We start from the raw sequence: 15,654 nt of genomic DNA on the forward strand, positions 1-15,654 counted from the left end.
GCCAACTGCTTTGAAACTTTTTGAAGCTAAAATACTGCTACAGTTCCAATATAGAAGTGCTGCAATTTCCATCACTAAGTGGCACACTCGTGGGACATTGCTTTTTACGACAACAGTATTTCTTAGTCACGGAAATCCCGATCACAATTGCCATTTTTAACCAAAGATTACCTGTGTTCTTTAAACTGGGAGCCTTTCATTTGGCTGTAAAGGATACTCCAACTTGATATTCCAAATTTGCAGGAGATTATTCGAATATACAGTATATCTGAAATATTTAATTTATATTAATAGTCAATTATTGGTTTAGAGTTCCATAAAGGCCATCTCCAATAACTTTGCAGTTTCTAAGGTCAGGACAACAAGGCTGAGCAGTTTAGAGTTTTAACTGCCATTTCTATGTAAATTATATTCATTTTGTAGAGTTCTGATAGTTTTAAAATTATTGTTATTTAGTAGCTGATTTTGATGATTCTCTTAATTGCCAATAGCAGCCATTATCAAACAAGAAATACTCCAATTTCTCGTGAGAAGAAAAATCAAATTCAAATCTTCCCAATAAGGCCAAGGTGTGTCTAGCCGCTACCTTTCTACAAAAATTGTCCATAAGCAGGAATTTCCCCCAATTATGAAATGTACATCCTTGTAGTGTCTGAAATGCATATTACTTCAATATGACGAAAACGTAGCTTGTGATATTTTATCTTCTCAATTTTATCCTTTGTGTTCTTAAAATACAGAAAAAAATACACATAAGACACATGGACCAGTGGTGCATTAACCATTAAGCAGACTAAGCACGTGCTTAGGGCATCAGGCCTAAGGGGGCACCATCAAGTTGAGAAAGAAAAAAACAATGAAGATTTGTACAGTATGTACAAAGGAGGGGGGGCAAACCAAGATTTGTCAGTGTTTAGGGCACCAGTGAGCCTTAATCCGCCACTGACCTGGTTGTATATTGAGGACTTTATGTAAAAAGAAAGAAGTTACATGTGTGAATGTAACTATGTCAGTAGTCCTTGTTTAGGAACTACAAGCGGGACCAGCAACTTAGTTGCTAAATGAAGCAGTTGCTAAGTGAAACTGGCTGCGTTTATATTTGTACTTCATCTTTCCTTTGCTTTACAGATCTGTGAAGGTTGTAAATGTGAGGATTGATCACAAAGTTACTTTTTATCACTCATAACTGAATGGTCGCTAAACAAGGACTACTGTAATGGTAATGCCAGTAAATCAAGCAAAACAATTTATCTGTCATTCTTACTTTTGCTTCTAACACATATGCAGCTATCTAGAAAATATCCAGAAAAGAACATACAATAGTGGTATTTAGCTAAGAGCATAGAAGAAACAAGGAAAGGCTTCATGTTTAAGATATGCTTTCTAAATGTTCCAAAAATAGTACATATAACAGATTTAAAATATGTATGGATGCTACCTTAGATTTTAGTATATTATGCTGTGCACTATATATAATTTACTTTTATATTAACAATTGTTAAAACTGTCTCATATGTGACAAAATATTAGTAGAAAATAATCAAGAAATTTTTTTATAAAATATAAGATGCAGCACTAGAAAATACCAATAAAATAGAAAATGCACAAATTATATAGTTGGGATTGGGTTGTGTTTTGTTTTGTTTTTTTGCAATGCCATCTTTCAGGAAAAAAACTTTATTTGACATTAAGAATGTATAATTAAAAGATATTCTTGTCAAATTCTCTGTTATTCCTCATCTTCTGAAGTAAGAGAAGGTGGTATGAGATAATTTTTTTGTAATTCTTCTAGCATCACTCTTTCTTCCTCTTTCAGAGTTTCTGTCTCTTTCATCTCCCATCTGAAATTAAATATATGAGGTATTTATGTTAGCCACACTGGAATTTAAAAAAAATGTTATTCATTATATGGGAACATATTACAATTGTTAGGTTATTACTGAGCATACAATTCTTATATTTTTGTACAACCATTTTTGTTTACAAATCTAGCACGCCGATATGTACATAAAAATAACACTTTCATAATATTCCACTCTTATTATAAAAGGAACATAAACAAAATAGACCAGAATTTGTTCCTCTGTGTTTTGGTGCCTGTCAGCAAACACATAATAGATTTTGAGCTCTCTACATCTCTGACTTTGCACCAGAAGCCACTTATCCCTACAGTAATTACAGGCAGGAGAGATATCTTAGACACTTACGTCTCAATATAGAGAAGAGGATATATAAATAGTAAAAAAAAACTTCCATCCATGCATTTCTTTGCTGAGCTGCCATTATTAAGCAAAGGTTACTCATTCCAGAATCAGCCAGATTAGAAACTGCACAGGAGTCAGCTAAGTGTCCATGTTTAGCATTATTATTCTGCACACTGATCGACTTCACTTACTTCTGACCTTTGCAATGTTAGCTACACCAGCATAGTTGTGAGAGATACAATCTTCTGGGTACTCATTTTACCAAATTTATTAATAATGCATATATTTTCTCACTTATTTAATTCGTTTCTGTCAAGGCAGAACAACAAAGAAATACTTGTATATAACCTGCCAGACTTCTCCTGGGCAAGCTGGATTGAACAGATAGAAGGATACAAAGATACAAGATGAAATAATTTCTGATTTATGAAGAAGAAGAAGAAGCTAAATAGCTCATTACAAAATAATTTCAGTGACTGCTTTGTTTCTAGTTCTGTTTATACTGCAATGTTCAATTTTGTGCTCCTCTTTTGCCAGCCTATTCTATATACAGGGTTTGAAGTAACTCCCTTTTGGGTGGAAGGGACAATTTCCACCTGTCTATTGTTTTGGTAATGGACAGACTTAGAAACAGATTATGTGCATTTATTTACATTTTAATAAATGTATTACATCTATTTTATTTATTTATTAAATTAAAATTTTATGCTGCCCATCTTCCCTATAAAATGACTCTGGAGGACATTTGACTGAATGAAAACTAGATTTCACACAAATATCTTGTATGTTAATTTAAAGAAAAACGTACTTGCTCAATGAGCATGAAAATTGGGGAAAGAGAGCAACAAAAAAGCAGAAAAAAATAAGAATAATAAAGTCATAAAATGCAGACAGACGTCACATATTTTCAATAATTTCACATGAAATTCATTAATTTAACAGGCGGAGTTCTTTCTCCAGTCCTTGGTGTATCATAAGGAATGAATCCCACATGTCTAATAACCTTAATATGAATTTATGACTCAGGTGTTTTGAGATCACAAATTTAAGTATTTACCTTAATAAGATAAGTTTCCTGTTTTACATATAACAAACTATAAATAAAACATTGAAAAAATAAAATAAAACATTTAAATATTTGTGAAATTGAGTAACACAAATATGGCACGGAGATTCTCCTTATGTGACAAGCTGTTTATCCACTTAAAAATAATCATAAGAGAGTACAATTTAATAAGAACTCCATCTTCAGTAGCAGTTTTCTATACTTGTTGAAAAAGTCTATCATTGCTTGAATGATAAAAATTTGACTCTAAAATGAAAACCTAGGGGTATATCAAGTGCAATTTGCATGCGTCTTAGATGTAATTGCATTATCATGTTTAAAGAAATCCAGAAATATAAGAAACTCTGATGCCAAGAAGTTATTTTCATTTGCATAAAAAGCAGAACTTAGTATTGAAAGCTCCAGAGATGTCCACAGCAGAAATGTCTTTATTAGCATATCAAAAATATATTACATTATTTTGGAAGCATCAGCTGGCAAGATCTGATCATATACCAGCTCAAGTTAGATGAATCTATTCATTTTAAAATCCTGGCTCTGTGAGCTGAACTGCCAGCTTTCAATTTATATTATTCCAAATTAACAATGTGACTTTCAGATAAGTCTATTAAATTTGGAACTGGCACATACCTTATTTAGGATTATGTTAGCATGTTCAAAGATTAAATTAAATTTGCTGTCCAAATAAAGTAATAATTTGGTCCAAAACTTAGTGGCAATATGGAATACTTGGTTTATGATTAAAAGAACAATCATAACAACTCTGAAAATTTATCCCAGGCAATTTTATTTTCATACAAATTGTAGAATTAATTTTGTCATAATTTATAGGCATGTGCATATGCCTAAATCTTGTACTCATATGAATCAGATAAAATATCATGAGCTTGAGTAATTATTTTATTTTATGGTTAAAGAACAAAATCATGTTCTATATGCTGTACATATGTGAATACTATAAATAGCAATACTGTGTGAAAAACAGAAATGGAAAACAAATTATAAGAGATGTTCAAGATATTCTTATCTGTATAGACTGTAGTTAATGATTTAGCTGGATATCTGTAGATTGTAATTCTGAAAAATTAATGTCTTATATTTTATATTTTATATATATGTGGCAGCCTGCCTGTCCCTTTGAGGTGCTTCGACCCCCGGGAGGGAAGGTGTGGGGGGAGCATAACTCCAGACACACACACACACACACACACACACACACACACACACACGTTGCCCAGTAACCCTAACCTAGGTAGCATCAGTGCTAGAAGGAGTGGGGGGGAGGGGAGGAGGAGAAAGGACAAAAAGGAGAAAGAGAGGGAGAAAGAGGAGGTAGGGGAAAGTGGGATCCTTGCTGCTTTCTGAGCTTGGTGGTTTTCTTACAGACGTTTCATTACCAAACTAGGTAACATCAGTGCTAGAAGGGAGTGTGGGGGGGGAGGAGAAAGGACAAAAAGGAGAAAGAAAGGAGGTGGGGGAAAGTGGGAACCTTGCTGCTTTCTAAGCTTGGTGGTTTTCTTACAGACATTTCATTACCAAACTGGGTAGCATCATCAGTGCTAGAAAGAGTGGGATATATTGAGAGGAGGAAAAGGAGTGGGGGGGGAGGAGGGAGACTACAGTGGGGTCCTTGGTGTTCCCTGAGCTTGGTGGTTTTCTTGCAGACATTTCATGACCCAGCTAGGTATATCACACCAATGACAATAAAATATCTGCAAGCAAGCCATCGAGACCACAGGGCATTTATTTCTTCATTTATTAAATTTATATGTCTCCTGCCTCGTGGTCATCATGATCTCCTCATCAAGACCTTCCACAATGACCAGCCTTAGAATTACATCTCCACAATCTCAAATTTTATTTATTGTGTATAGAATATTTTAATGGTTTTATTTTAATTTATTGTGTATAGAATATTTTAATGGTTTTATTTTAATATATTATGTGTAGAATATCTTTTTTTTTAATTATTTTAGGGAATTTTTATTTATTGTTTATAGAATGTTTATTACAAGAAATTTTATTCCTTTTTGCAAATGTTTTATTTGTGATGCAATATGTTGCTTTTAAGTGTACAGGTTGCTGCATGGTTTATGTGTCTCAAAGTGGCTTCTTTTCTATGGGCAGGCCAGGTTGGTGCAAGGAAGCTTTGCCAGATTTTGTGTGTTTCTGTGTGATACCTGGTTGTTTGGGTAATTGTGAGGTGGTTGCTGGTTCTGTGAGCTTCCTGGCACTGTCCTTTATAATTTCCCACAATGCCTTGATGGTTTTTATTCCAGTGGCTTTGTCTTTCCTGTCCTTCGGGTTAGGGGAAAAAACTGGTTTCATCTGCAGTCTTTTTGGGGGAAATTGTTGATTTTTGATGTTTTCCTGGCACTGTCATAGTTTGTGTGTGTGGGTGTGTAGTGTCCCGCAGTTATCTACACATTTATAATGATCAAGTACTAATAATATTTCCTTATACATTTTAGTGACCTTTCCTTACATAATTGGTGTATTCTTCCATACTTTTAGATTTCTAATTGCTGTTTCTGTTAGTTAGCAATTGATAAAACAAATCCCACGTGAAAAAGTATTCGAAGCCTTCTTGATTTTAATTGTCAATTTATTCATTCCTGCACATTCTAATATTTATTCATTTTCATATCTTTGTTTTTCCACTGTTGTGCAAACACAATTCCAGCAGCTGTTAACATGTGTAAAATTTAATATGTATTGTATTCCCTTTGAAATACAAGTAGTAAGTAGTAGCTACTTACCATCTGTAAGTAGCTCTTTTATTGTTTTGTGTGCTTATTTTAATCTTATTTAAGTAGTAAGTGCACAAAATAATAAATTTCCTTTTTTATATCTTCTTTTTGTAGATCATCCATTGTGGCAAAGAATTCAGTGACATCGTTTTGGCCACTCCCACCCGGTCACATGGCTGGCAAGCCACTCCCACCCAGTCACATGGCTGGCAAGCCACTCCCACCTGGTCACATGGCCAGCAGGCCACACCCACAGAGTAGGTTCCAAAAAAATTTGAAACCCACCACTGCCATGTGTCCTACAGAATTCACTGCTAAGAGTAAGAACTACTAATAAGATTGGGCACGTTTTGCCAGTAAACCACAAGTGCAGCTGAAGCCTAGCTATACTCCAAGCTTTCTTGCCCATGCTGTTTCATGCAAGCTGGGATTTTTGTCTTAACCTTGAAAGCTGACGTACCTTGCAATGGGCTAAAAAATAAAAGTTAATGTAAAACTATTTTGCATGTTGTCTGAGTTTCATTTTAATTTCTTATATTTTGTTTTTTTCCAGCTAAGAGTGATTACATCCACAATTAATAAGCACAATTAATAAGCACAATTTACTAGATACATTTATTTGTATGTTCTGATATAGAAAGACTATATTAACACCCATCCCCCAAAGTTGCATAATTTAAAACAATGTAATGGCAGAAGTTTTACTGACACTTGAAAGAAACTTCATAAGATGTTCTATAGACAGAAATAGCCAGACCTTATTGAACCCTTCTTATGATTAATTAGAAACATGTCTTACATATTTTTCTCTCAGGTGTAATAACCTTGTTAGACTTTATCATTAAAAACTGATAAATAAATGCTTAGTTAAGCATAAATAACTTGACAGCAATAGCAAAGAATGATGATCTTGGTTTTATACAAGATACCCATGGTTTCATTTTTAACTTACAGGATCAAACAGTATAGATTATAAAATAACTTCTAAAGTACCAAATTTAGTTTTAATTTGCTAATAAAAACATCCAAAGAACAGCACTAAAACTATTTTAAGCTAAAATATTTCAGAATGTTATTTCTCTGTGGTAATTATTTTAAAAACAAAACAACTAAATTAAAAAATAAAACCACACCAGAATCAGTGGTTCTGATTTATACCCTTTGATTATAGAAAGCATAGAATTTTCTCCATTTTCCTTACTTTTCCCAAAAAAGCTTTGCTGGATCTGAAGTTAAATTGTTTCATAAATTTCACACTAATTCCTAACGGAAGCCCTAAGATCAAAGGCTTTTTTCTTGGGGATTTCTGATGGAGGGACACCTCTATATTTTGATAATCCCACAGAAGGAGGATTCAGGAGGATTGCACATGGCACAAAACAGTATCTGTATCTATCAATGGGCACATCTGGTCAATATCTACCTTCTATTTGGTTATAGTGGCCTTGGGGGAACTTTTAAGGACTAAGGCCTGCTGATCATAGTTGCATCCCTCTCCAATTCAGTTCTGAATATGCAATAGACATTATTACATTTACAGAACTATGCTTTTCAGTCAATTAATCCAAAAGCTTCTTGCAACTTTCCCAACCCATTCTTCATTTCTGAGTATCTGTAAATATTGTACCACCCAAAGTAATTTTTGTCTGTCCTCCAAAAAAATGGCCAAATTCCTGGAGGGTTTCATAAAAGAATTTTTTTTCTTTCCTTATTTGATAGCATTCACATAGCTTTAAGGGATAGTGATAGTCGCTTCAGTGGCTTGGATCTGTTTCAGTTTCAAGACATTGCAAAACTTCATTGTCCCTATTAAATCCACACAGCTTATAGTGTTCCCTCAGGTTATCTAGTTGCTTCAGTGTTGCTTGGCAGACTATTGCTTCAGAAATACACTTGAAGGAGTTTAGCTGCAGATCATAATGTTTCTCAGAATGGAAAGCCTCAATAGGTAGCAAGGTAATCCAAGGAAAGTGGTCACAACAGGAGAATTCAATTTTATTAATCTACCATAACTGACAGCCATTATCTGAATTAATAACACTTGAATACAAATATACAATGTTCTGATCTAACCAGAAATGACAACAAAGTGCACATTTTACTAGATGATGCTTCCAAAATACCCAGTAGAAACTACTCGTTTATTGAGAAGACAGACTTTAATTTGAAATTCATTTAATCGGAATATGTTAAATATCTCAAGCCATTTAGAATCTAACAGGTTTCAGGCAATGTGTGTGTGTGTGTGTGTGTGTGTGTGTGTGTGTGTGTGTTTGTTTTCGTAGATTTTCATGGGTGTAGGAATGCTGGTCTTGTTGCATTCGGGTCTTTTCCCGTGTAAGATTGAGGTTGTCTTGTCAATGTTTCGGTGAGGTCTCAATTAATAAATTTGGTTCTCAAATTTCCAAAACTGAACACTTCAATAAGAGAATAATTATGGAAGCTATTGAAATAGAGAAACACCCCCACAACTTGAATAAACGTGATGATACCTCCCGTCTACCAGACATCTGGAAACCAGCCCTCGTCAACAAACGAGCCCCACCCACTACCCAGGCTGTTACAACACAAAACAACAATGGACACACAGCCAGCACCAATCTACCAATCCTAATACAACCACACAACCAATCAATCCACTTACCGAAACAAAGCCAGTACTCCACACATCCCCACCAAGATTTATAGAAAGACAGCAGCTCCGACCATGCTTTAAGCCCAAAACCCAGCCTGAAGAGGGCGAGTGAGACCTCACTGAAACTTGCCAAGACAATCTCAATCTTACATGGGAAAAGACCTGAATACAACAAGACCAGCATACCTACACCCATGAAAATCTACGAATATATATATGTGTGTGTGTGTGTGTGTGTGTGTGTATGTGTATGTTTGTATGTATGTATATGTATTTGTGTTACAACCCCTGGTATGCCCAAATATGGGAGGAAGCTCACTACTCCCTCTTTCCGTCCTTTGGCTCATCACAGAAAACCATCCAGGCAGAAAACCATATTTTTTTTTAATGTTGCCTTTTTATATTTGTGTTGTATTTTGTGCTGATAAATAAATAAAGGGAGACTAGTATAGATCCATTTCAAGCTATTTAGCTCTCATCAGCTAGCCATACCCTTACTGGGATTCGAACCTGGGCTGTATTACATATTAGGCAGGAGTCTTAGCCACTAAGCCACAGGCTCTCCTCCTTTTATCAGCTGAGCCAGGGAAATAGGTATGTATTTGTGTTACAACCCCTAGTATGCCCAAATATGGGAGGAAGCTCACTACTCCCTCTTTCTGTCCTTTGGCTCATCACAGAAAACCATCCAGGCAGAAAACCATATTTTTATTTTTAATGTTGCCTTTTTATATTTGTATAATTTGTATATTTATAATGTTTTTATACAAATAAAAAGGCAACATTAAAAATAAAAATATGGTTTTCTGCCTGGATGGTTTTCTAAATAGGTTGAAATAGATCTATATTAGTCTCCCTTTATTTATTTATCAGCACAAATGCAGTGTGTGTGTGTGTGTGTGTGTGTGTGTGTGTGTGTGTATGTATATGTATATGAATATGAATATGTATGTATGTCCAGGCAGCTTGGCTGAGACACCAGTGGAGAGCTAATAGAGAAAACTCTTTTCATTCAGATGATTTTCTTTAATTTGTCATCAAGAAGGGACTCTTGACACTTAGACAAATTTGGCTAAATAAGAATTTACTGGTGCTTCTCATGTTTTCCTAATGAGAAGACAGTAGATGTTTACATGGTATCGTGGTTTGGGGGTTGCCGTATGCATTTTCCACCTCATTTCTGATTATTGCCAAGATAGTTCAAGTGAAAAAGTTTCACTGTGAGTTGGAGCAAGGAATGTTTGTGGAAGTTATCCATCAGAAGATAAGGTAGATCTATAATAGCTACAACTCAATAAATGGAAATTAAAAGATTAAGGCTACCATAGAGTAGTCTGCCTCAGCCTGTAATAAGACTGTCTTAGCATTAAGACATCCAGCCATCCGTAACATTTACAAAATTATTTGAATTCAACTATTTGAAAAGCCAATGCCTTTCAAGTTGGAATTTAATGGAGACTTTGTCAATACTTCCCGAAACCAACATTACTTTTGAAAACTGACAAAATCTCCATTAAATCCTAACCTGAAAGATAATAATAATAATAATAATAATAATAATAATAATAATAATATTTGGATTTATTAGCCGCTCCCTTTCCAAGTAGGACTCGGGGCGGCGTACAATGGAGCATATAACATAAAATACATAACAACACCAAACGTACATACATACACAACACATATACATATACACGGAGGAGGAAACAAATTACAACAATAGACAGTTCAAAATCTACTTTAAAATACCCCAATTGTAAAAACCCAATAAAATTAATATTTAAGAACAATTTAAAAAACAGTTTGGAGGAATGGGAAAATTACGATTGCGATTGAGCCAGGCCGGATAATTGAAAGAGGTGGGTCTTCAGCTGTACACGGAAGGAGCGGAGATCGGAAGTAATCCTGATGTCACGGGGGAGGTCATTCCATAGGGCTGGGCCCATCACAGAGAAGGCTCTGCTCCTGGGTGTCGCCCCCCGACACTGTTTGGCGGACGGCACCCGGAGAAGTCCCTCTCTGTGTGAGCGAATTGGTCGTAGGGATGTGTGGGGCAGGATGCGATCCTGCATATAACTAGGCCCTGTGCCATGGAGCGCTTTAAAGATCATAATCAAAACCTTGAAACGCACTCGGTAGACCACAGGCAGCCAGTGCAGCTCGCGCAGGAGAGGTGTTACAGGGGAGTATCTGGTCCTCCCCATAATCACCCGCGCGGCCGCGTTCTGGACCAACTGTAGTCTCCGAGTGCATCTCAAGGGAAGCCCCATGTAGAGAGCATTGCAGTAATCCAGGCGAGACGTCACTAGCGCATGGGTGACTGTGCGTAGGGCATCCCGGTCCAATAAGGGGCGCAATTGGCGCATCAGGCGAACCTGATGGAACGCCCCCCTTGCCACGGCTGTTACATGGTTATCCATGGACAGCCGGGTATCCAGGAGGACGCCCAAATTGCGCACCTGTTCCATGGGGGCTAGTTGGACGCCCCCGATGGCCAGAGATGGAAGCACCTGGTTGAACCGGGAGGCCGGAAGCCACAGCCACTCCGTCTTGGAAGGGTTGAGTTTTAGTCGGTTGCCATCCATCCAGACCCGTACGGCCTCCAGGCACCGGGACATCATTTCGACGGCCTCATTGGGGTGGTTCGGAGTGGAAATGTATAGCTGAGTATCATCAGCATACAGATGATATCCCACTCCAAAACCACGGATGATCTCGCCCAGCGGTTTCATATATGTGTTGAACAGGAGGGGCGAGAGCACCGATCCCTGTGGCACTCCACATGTGAGTGGCCTCCGGGTCGAACTCTGCTCCCCTGTCAACACACGTTGCGTCCGACCAGAGAGGTAGGAGCCAAACCACCGTAAAACGGTGCCTCTGACTCCCAGCCCCTCTAGCCGGTGCAACAGGATACCATGGTCGATGGTATCGAACGCCGCCGAGAGATCTAATAGGACCAGGATAGAGGAACAACCCCTATCTCTGGCCCTCCAGAGATCATCGACCAATGCGACCAAGGCCGTCTCCGTGCTGTGCCCGGGTCGGAAGCCGGACTGGCGCGGGTCTAGATAATCATTTTCCTCCAGGTGACGTGGGAACTGCTGTGCTACCACACTCTCTACAACCTTCGCTAAAAAAGGAAGGTTGGAGACTGGACGATAATTGACTAGGTCCGTTGGGTCCAGGGAAGGCTTCTTGAGCAGGGGCCTCACCACCGCCTCTTTCAAGGCGGCCGGTAGAGACCCCTCACCCAACGAGGCGTTCACCAGGCCCAGGAGCCAGTCGCGCGTAACCTCCCAGGATGCCAGTACAAGCCAGGAGGGACACGGGTCCAATAAACATGTGGTGGGTCGCAGACGTCCACGCAACCTATCCAAATCCTCGATGGCAACCGAGTCAAACTCCTCCCAAAGCGGTCCCTCAAGACTCGCAACGGGCGTCTCTACTGAACCACTGAAAGGGGTCCATCCCATCCGGATTTGAGCGACTTTGTCCTGTAGATAATTCCCAAACTCCTCTGCTCTACCCTGTAGAGGGGCTTCCCGTGGTCTCTCAAACAAGAGGGAACGGGTCACCCGAAACAGGGTGGCAGGGCGGTTATCTGCAGACGCAATAAGAGCGGCGCAATGTTGACGTTTGGCCGCTCTTAGTGCCACAAGGTACGTCTTCAAATAAGCTCGTGCCTGTGCTCGGTCAAATTCGGAACGGGAGGATCTCCAACGACTCTCTAGGCGTCTCTTGTGGCGTTTCATCACCCTTAGCTCCTCGGTAAACCAAGGTGCCAGGGTGGTTCTTCGCCGCAGGAGAGGCCGCAAAGGCGCCACCCGGTCTAGGGCCCCGGTAGCCGCACTATTCCATGCGACTACCAGGTCCTCTACTCGGGGGCGGGTCAGGTCCACAGGAGGTGGCCCAAGTTCCGTCTGGAACCTATCCGGTTCCATCAGGCGCTTGGGGCGGAACCATCTAATACCTTCCAGTTCCGCCTCCTCGCGGCGGGGGGTAGCACCAGGGAAGTCCAGCCGGAGAAGTGAGTGATCCGACCATGACAGGGGAATAGTGTCTAGATCCCCTATTCCCAGATCACTCGTCCACTGGCCAGAGACAAAAACAAGGTCCAGGGTGTGGCCTCCCTCATGAGTAGGGCCCTGAGTTAACTGGGTCAGGTCCATGGCTGTCATGGAAGCCATGAACTCCTGAACCCCCTCAGACGCTTCTCCCATCGACGGCAGATTAAAATCCCCCATCACTAAAAGTTTGGGGGTCTCAACCGCCACCGATGAGATCAGCTCAAGGAGTTCGGGCAGGGCCGCTGAAGTATAGCGAGGAGCCAGGTATACTATCAGCAGGCCCAACTGCCTCCCTGGGCCCCATCTCACGACGAGGGACTCACACCCGGATGTCTGCGGCACAGTGAACTCTCTCGGCTCTAAGTCTTCCCGGATAATCACTGCTACCCCACCGCCCCTTCCCTGGGCCCGAGGCTGGTGAAATGCTCGATAACCTGGAGGGCACATTTCCACAAGGGGTAGACCTCCCTCGTGGCCCAACCAGGTCTCGGTTATTCCGGCGAGGTCCGGGTCCCCCTCCAAAATTAGATCGTGGATGAGGGGGGCCTTATTGACAACGGACCTCGCATTGCATAACAGCAGTCTCAGGCCTTGGGTCTGTAGATCCTGACCACCTAGTATGCAGGGGTTGGTACAAACGACCGGGAATGACCAAAAACCCCGGTCTCCCAACCGACTACGTGCTCTTAAACTGTCCTCGCACCTGCCCCTCCCTACGACCGTTGGTATTAAAGTGCCCTGCACAGGAATGCTATCTTCCTTCTCCCCCACTCCGCTCCCTCCTCCTTCGACCACACCTAGATGCCTGGCTCTACCATCCCTCCTGACCTGTTCCCCCCCCTCCTCCCACCCCCCAACCCCAGGATCCCTACAAATTCTTAAAAAATATTTTACTAAAAAACCCCTTAATTTGCGCTTCCTCCACCTCTCAGGGTTAATAAACCCATCCTCAAGGTGGGCCCTCGAAAGGGCTGAAGGCCAGACCTGCGAGAAAGGGGATTCCCGCAGCCGCAGTAATTCCGGCTTCGTGTACATAGAAATGGAATCATGGGGTACAGTTAGTTGGTAACTGGTGCTGAAGAAATAGATGTAAAATCATTTGTTTGTCGAGAAGGTTTTCCTGACCCAAGATGAAAAGGGTGAGTTAATGGGCTAGTCGCCTCCCCGGGTTTCATTCAGGAGAGTTTCAAGATGGTGTAGGAACCGGCAAAGCAGATGTTAAAACGATGTTAAAAGCAGATATTTAAAAGATGTTTAAAAAGATGTTAAAAGCAAACGCCAAGGTCACAATCAGAATAGTATCAAGGATTCAAACCTAGGTTCTAGGTTTGCCATTTAATTGTGTCTGCTCTGCTCTGAGAAACTTTAACCGGCTCACCCCTCCTATAGCTGCTTCGTTCAGATCTTCCTCCGTCTCCCTTCTCGCCTCTCACACAACGAGGCAGTCCTCCAGGTTTCTGGCCAACGCCCCGGCTAGCACGCCCACACGCCAACACGTCAGCACGCCAACAGACCGACATACTTGCAATCTTTCTCATCATCTTCCTGTCTCTCCAGCCTCTCCGCGCTTCTCCCTCACACCTCCCACACTCCGTTCTCTGTTTGGTGCCAGATGATCCGTTCCATGCTCCACGTCTGGCGCTCTCACCAGCCAGACGGGCAACCACAGCCAAACGAGACCCACTTCGTATCTCCGTTCTTCTCCGTTCCTCCGTTCCTCTCTAGCCGCCTGACACTCAGCTCAGCTCCACACTCCACACTCCACACTCAGCTCCGCGCTCCACGCACCACGCTCAGCTCCGCGCTCCACGCTCCCCATCTGGTGCTCTCACTAGCCAGATGGGAAGCCACAGCCACAGCCAGCAAACCATTCCATAACTCCTTCTCCACTCCATTCCGTTCTCCTTCTCCACTCCATTCCATTCTCCATTCCATTCTCCGCCTAAGCGCTGGCGCGTTCGGCGTCCTCGGCGTCCTTCGGTGTTTCAGCTTCTCGCTAGCCAGCTGACCGCCCCAAACGCCCTGCCCGGCCCCTCCTGGCCAGGGCAGAATCGGGGGGTGGTCGTCGACAAAGCACGACCCTCAGAGTAGCATTAGGGGTCGGCAGCACCTCTCCCAGATGGAAAACCCCTCCGCAATTTTGCGGAGCTCACACGGCAGCCGCCATCTGCCTCGGAAGCTCCTCCTCCTCCTTCGATGCCCACATCCACTAGAAATATTTCCATTGTATGCTAAAATATTATTTTGGTCAAGCCATTGAGCCACTGCAGCAATACGGAACACCAGAAAAAGAAAACAAGACTGCTTATACAACATTTTTTACCAAAATGGATAGCCTCACAACTTTCCCAAAGTGTCTGATCACTCTACAACATAAATAAATTGAAAGACCCATGAACCCAAAGGAAAAACCAAGAGTAATCTATAACAACATGAAGACTGCAGCAACCACTTTGTATGACATATAGACAGAAAACTACAGAACACTTCCATGAACACGAACTAGCAGTCAGAGGACACAGTGAAAACTCCTTAATTTCACAACACATAGACAGAGAAAACCATAGTTTCAATTGGGAAACTGCCATTATCCTAGACGAAGCTAAATCTAAAAGCTCTAGAGAATTCCTGGAAGCTTGGCATTCAGACAAATCAGTCATAAATAGAAAGAAAGAAAGAAATCATAGATCAACTGGGACCAGAGGTTTAATCTTCCAAACTTTCAGACTTATGCTGGAGTCTATCCTCAGGGAACTTCTCTCTACTGGAATGTGTGCTTTGGGCTATTCTGTAAGTTGTATTTGTGTGGTGCCTTCCAATTGGCTGATTGGTGTGTTGATGGTTGGCAATTGGATGGCAAACTGCTTCTCAAGGGCCTTCTGGCGTCTAGATGAATGTCTATCAGAGGCAGCTGATGACTTTTTTTGTGATA

At 41.0% G+C, this 15,654-nt stretch overlaps 1 protein-coding gene across 1 annotated transcript in view; it reads right to left on the minus strand.

Annotated features, from left to right (window-relative positions):
* Positions 1-336: 336 nt before the first annotated feature.
* KIAA0825 overlaps positions 337-15,654 on the minus strand; it is a 184,671-nt gene continuing 169,353 nt past the window's right edge. Inside the window, exon 20 of the mRNA XM_081940976.1 lies at positions 337-1,841. Within this exon, the coding sequence (XP_081797102.1) occupies positions 1,730-1,841 (112 nt within the window). The 3' untranslated portion in view covers positions 337-1,729. The remainder of the gene's footprint in view (positions 1,842-15,654) is intronic.

Source organism: Natrix helvetica, assembly GCF_964273705.1.
Source record: "Natrix helvetica genome assembly, chromosome: 2".
Taxonomy (NCBI): domain Eukaryota; kingdom Metazoa; phylum Chordata; class Lepidosauria; order Squamata; family Natricidae; genus Natrix; species Natrix helvetica.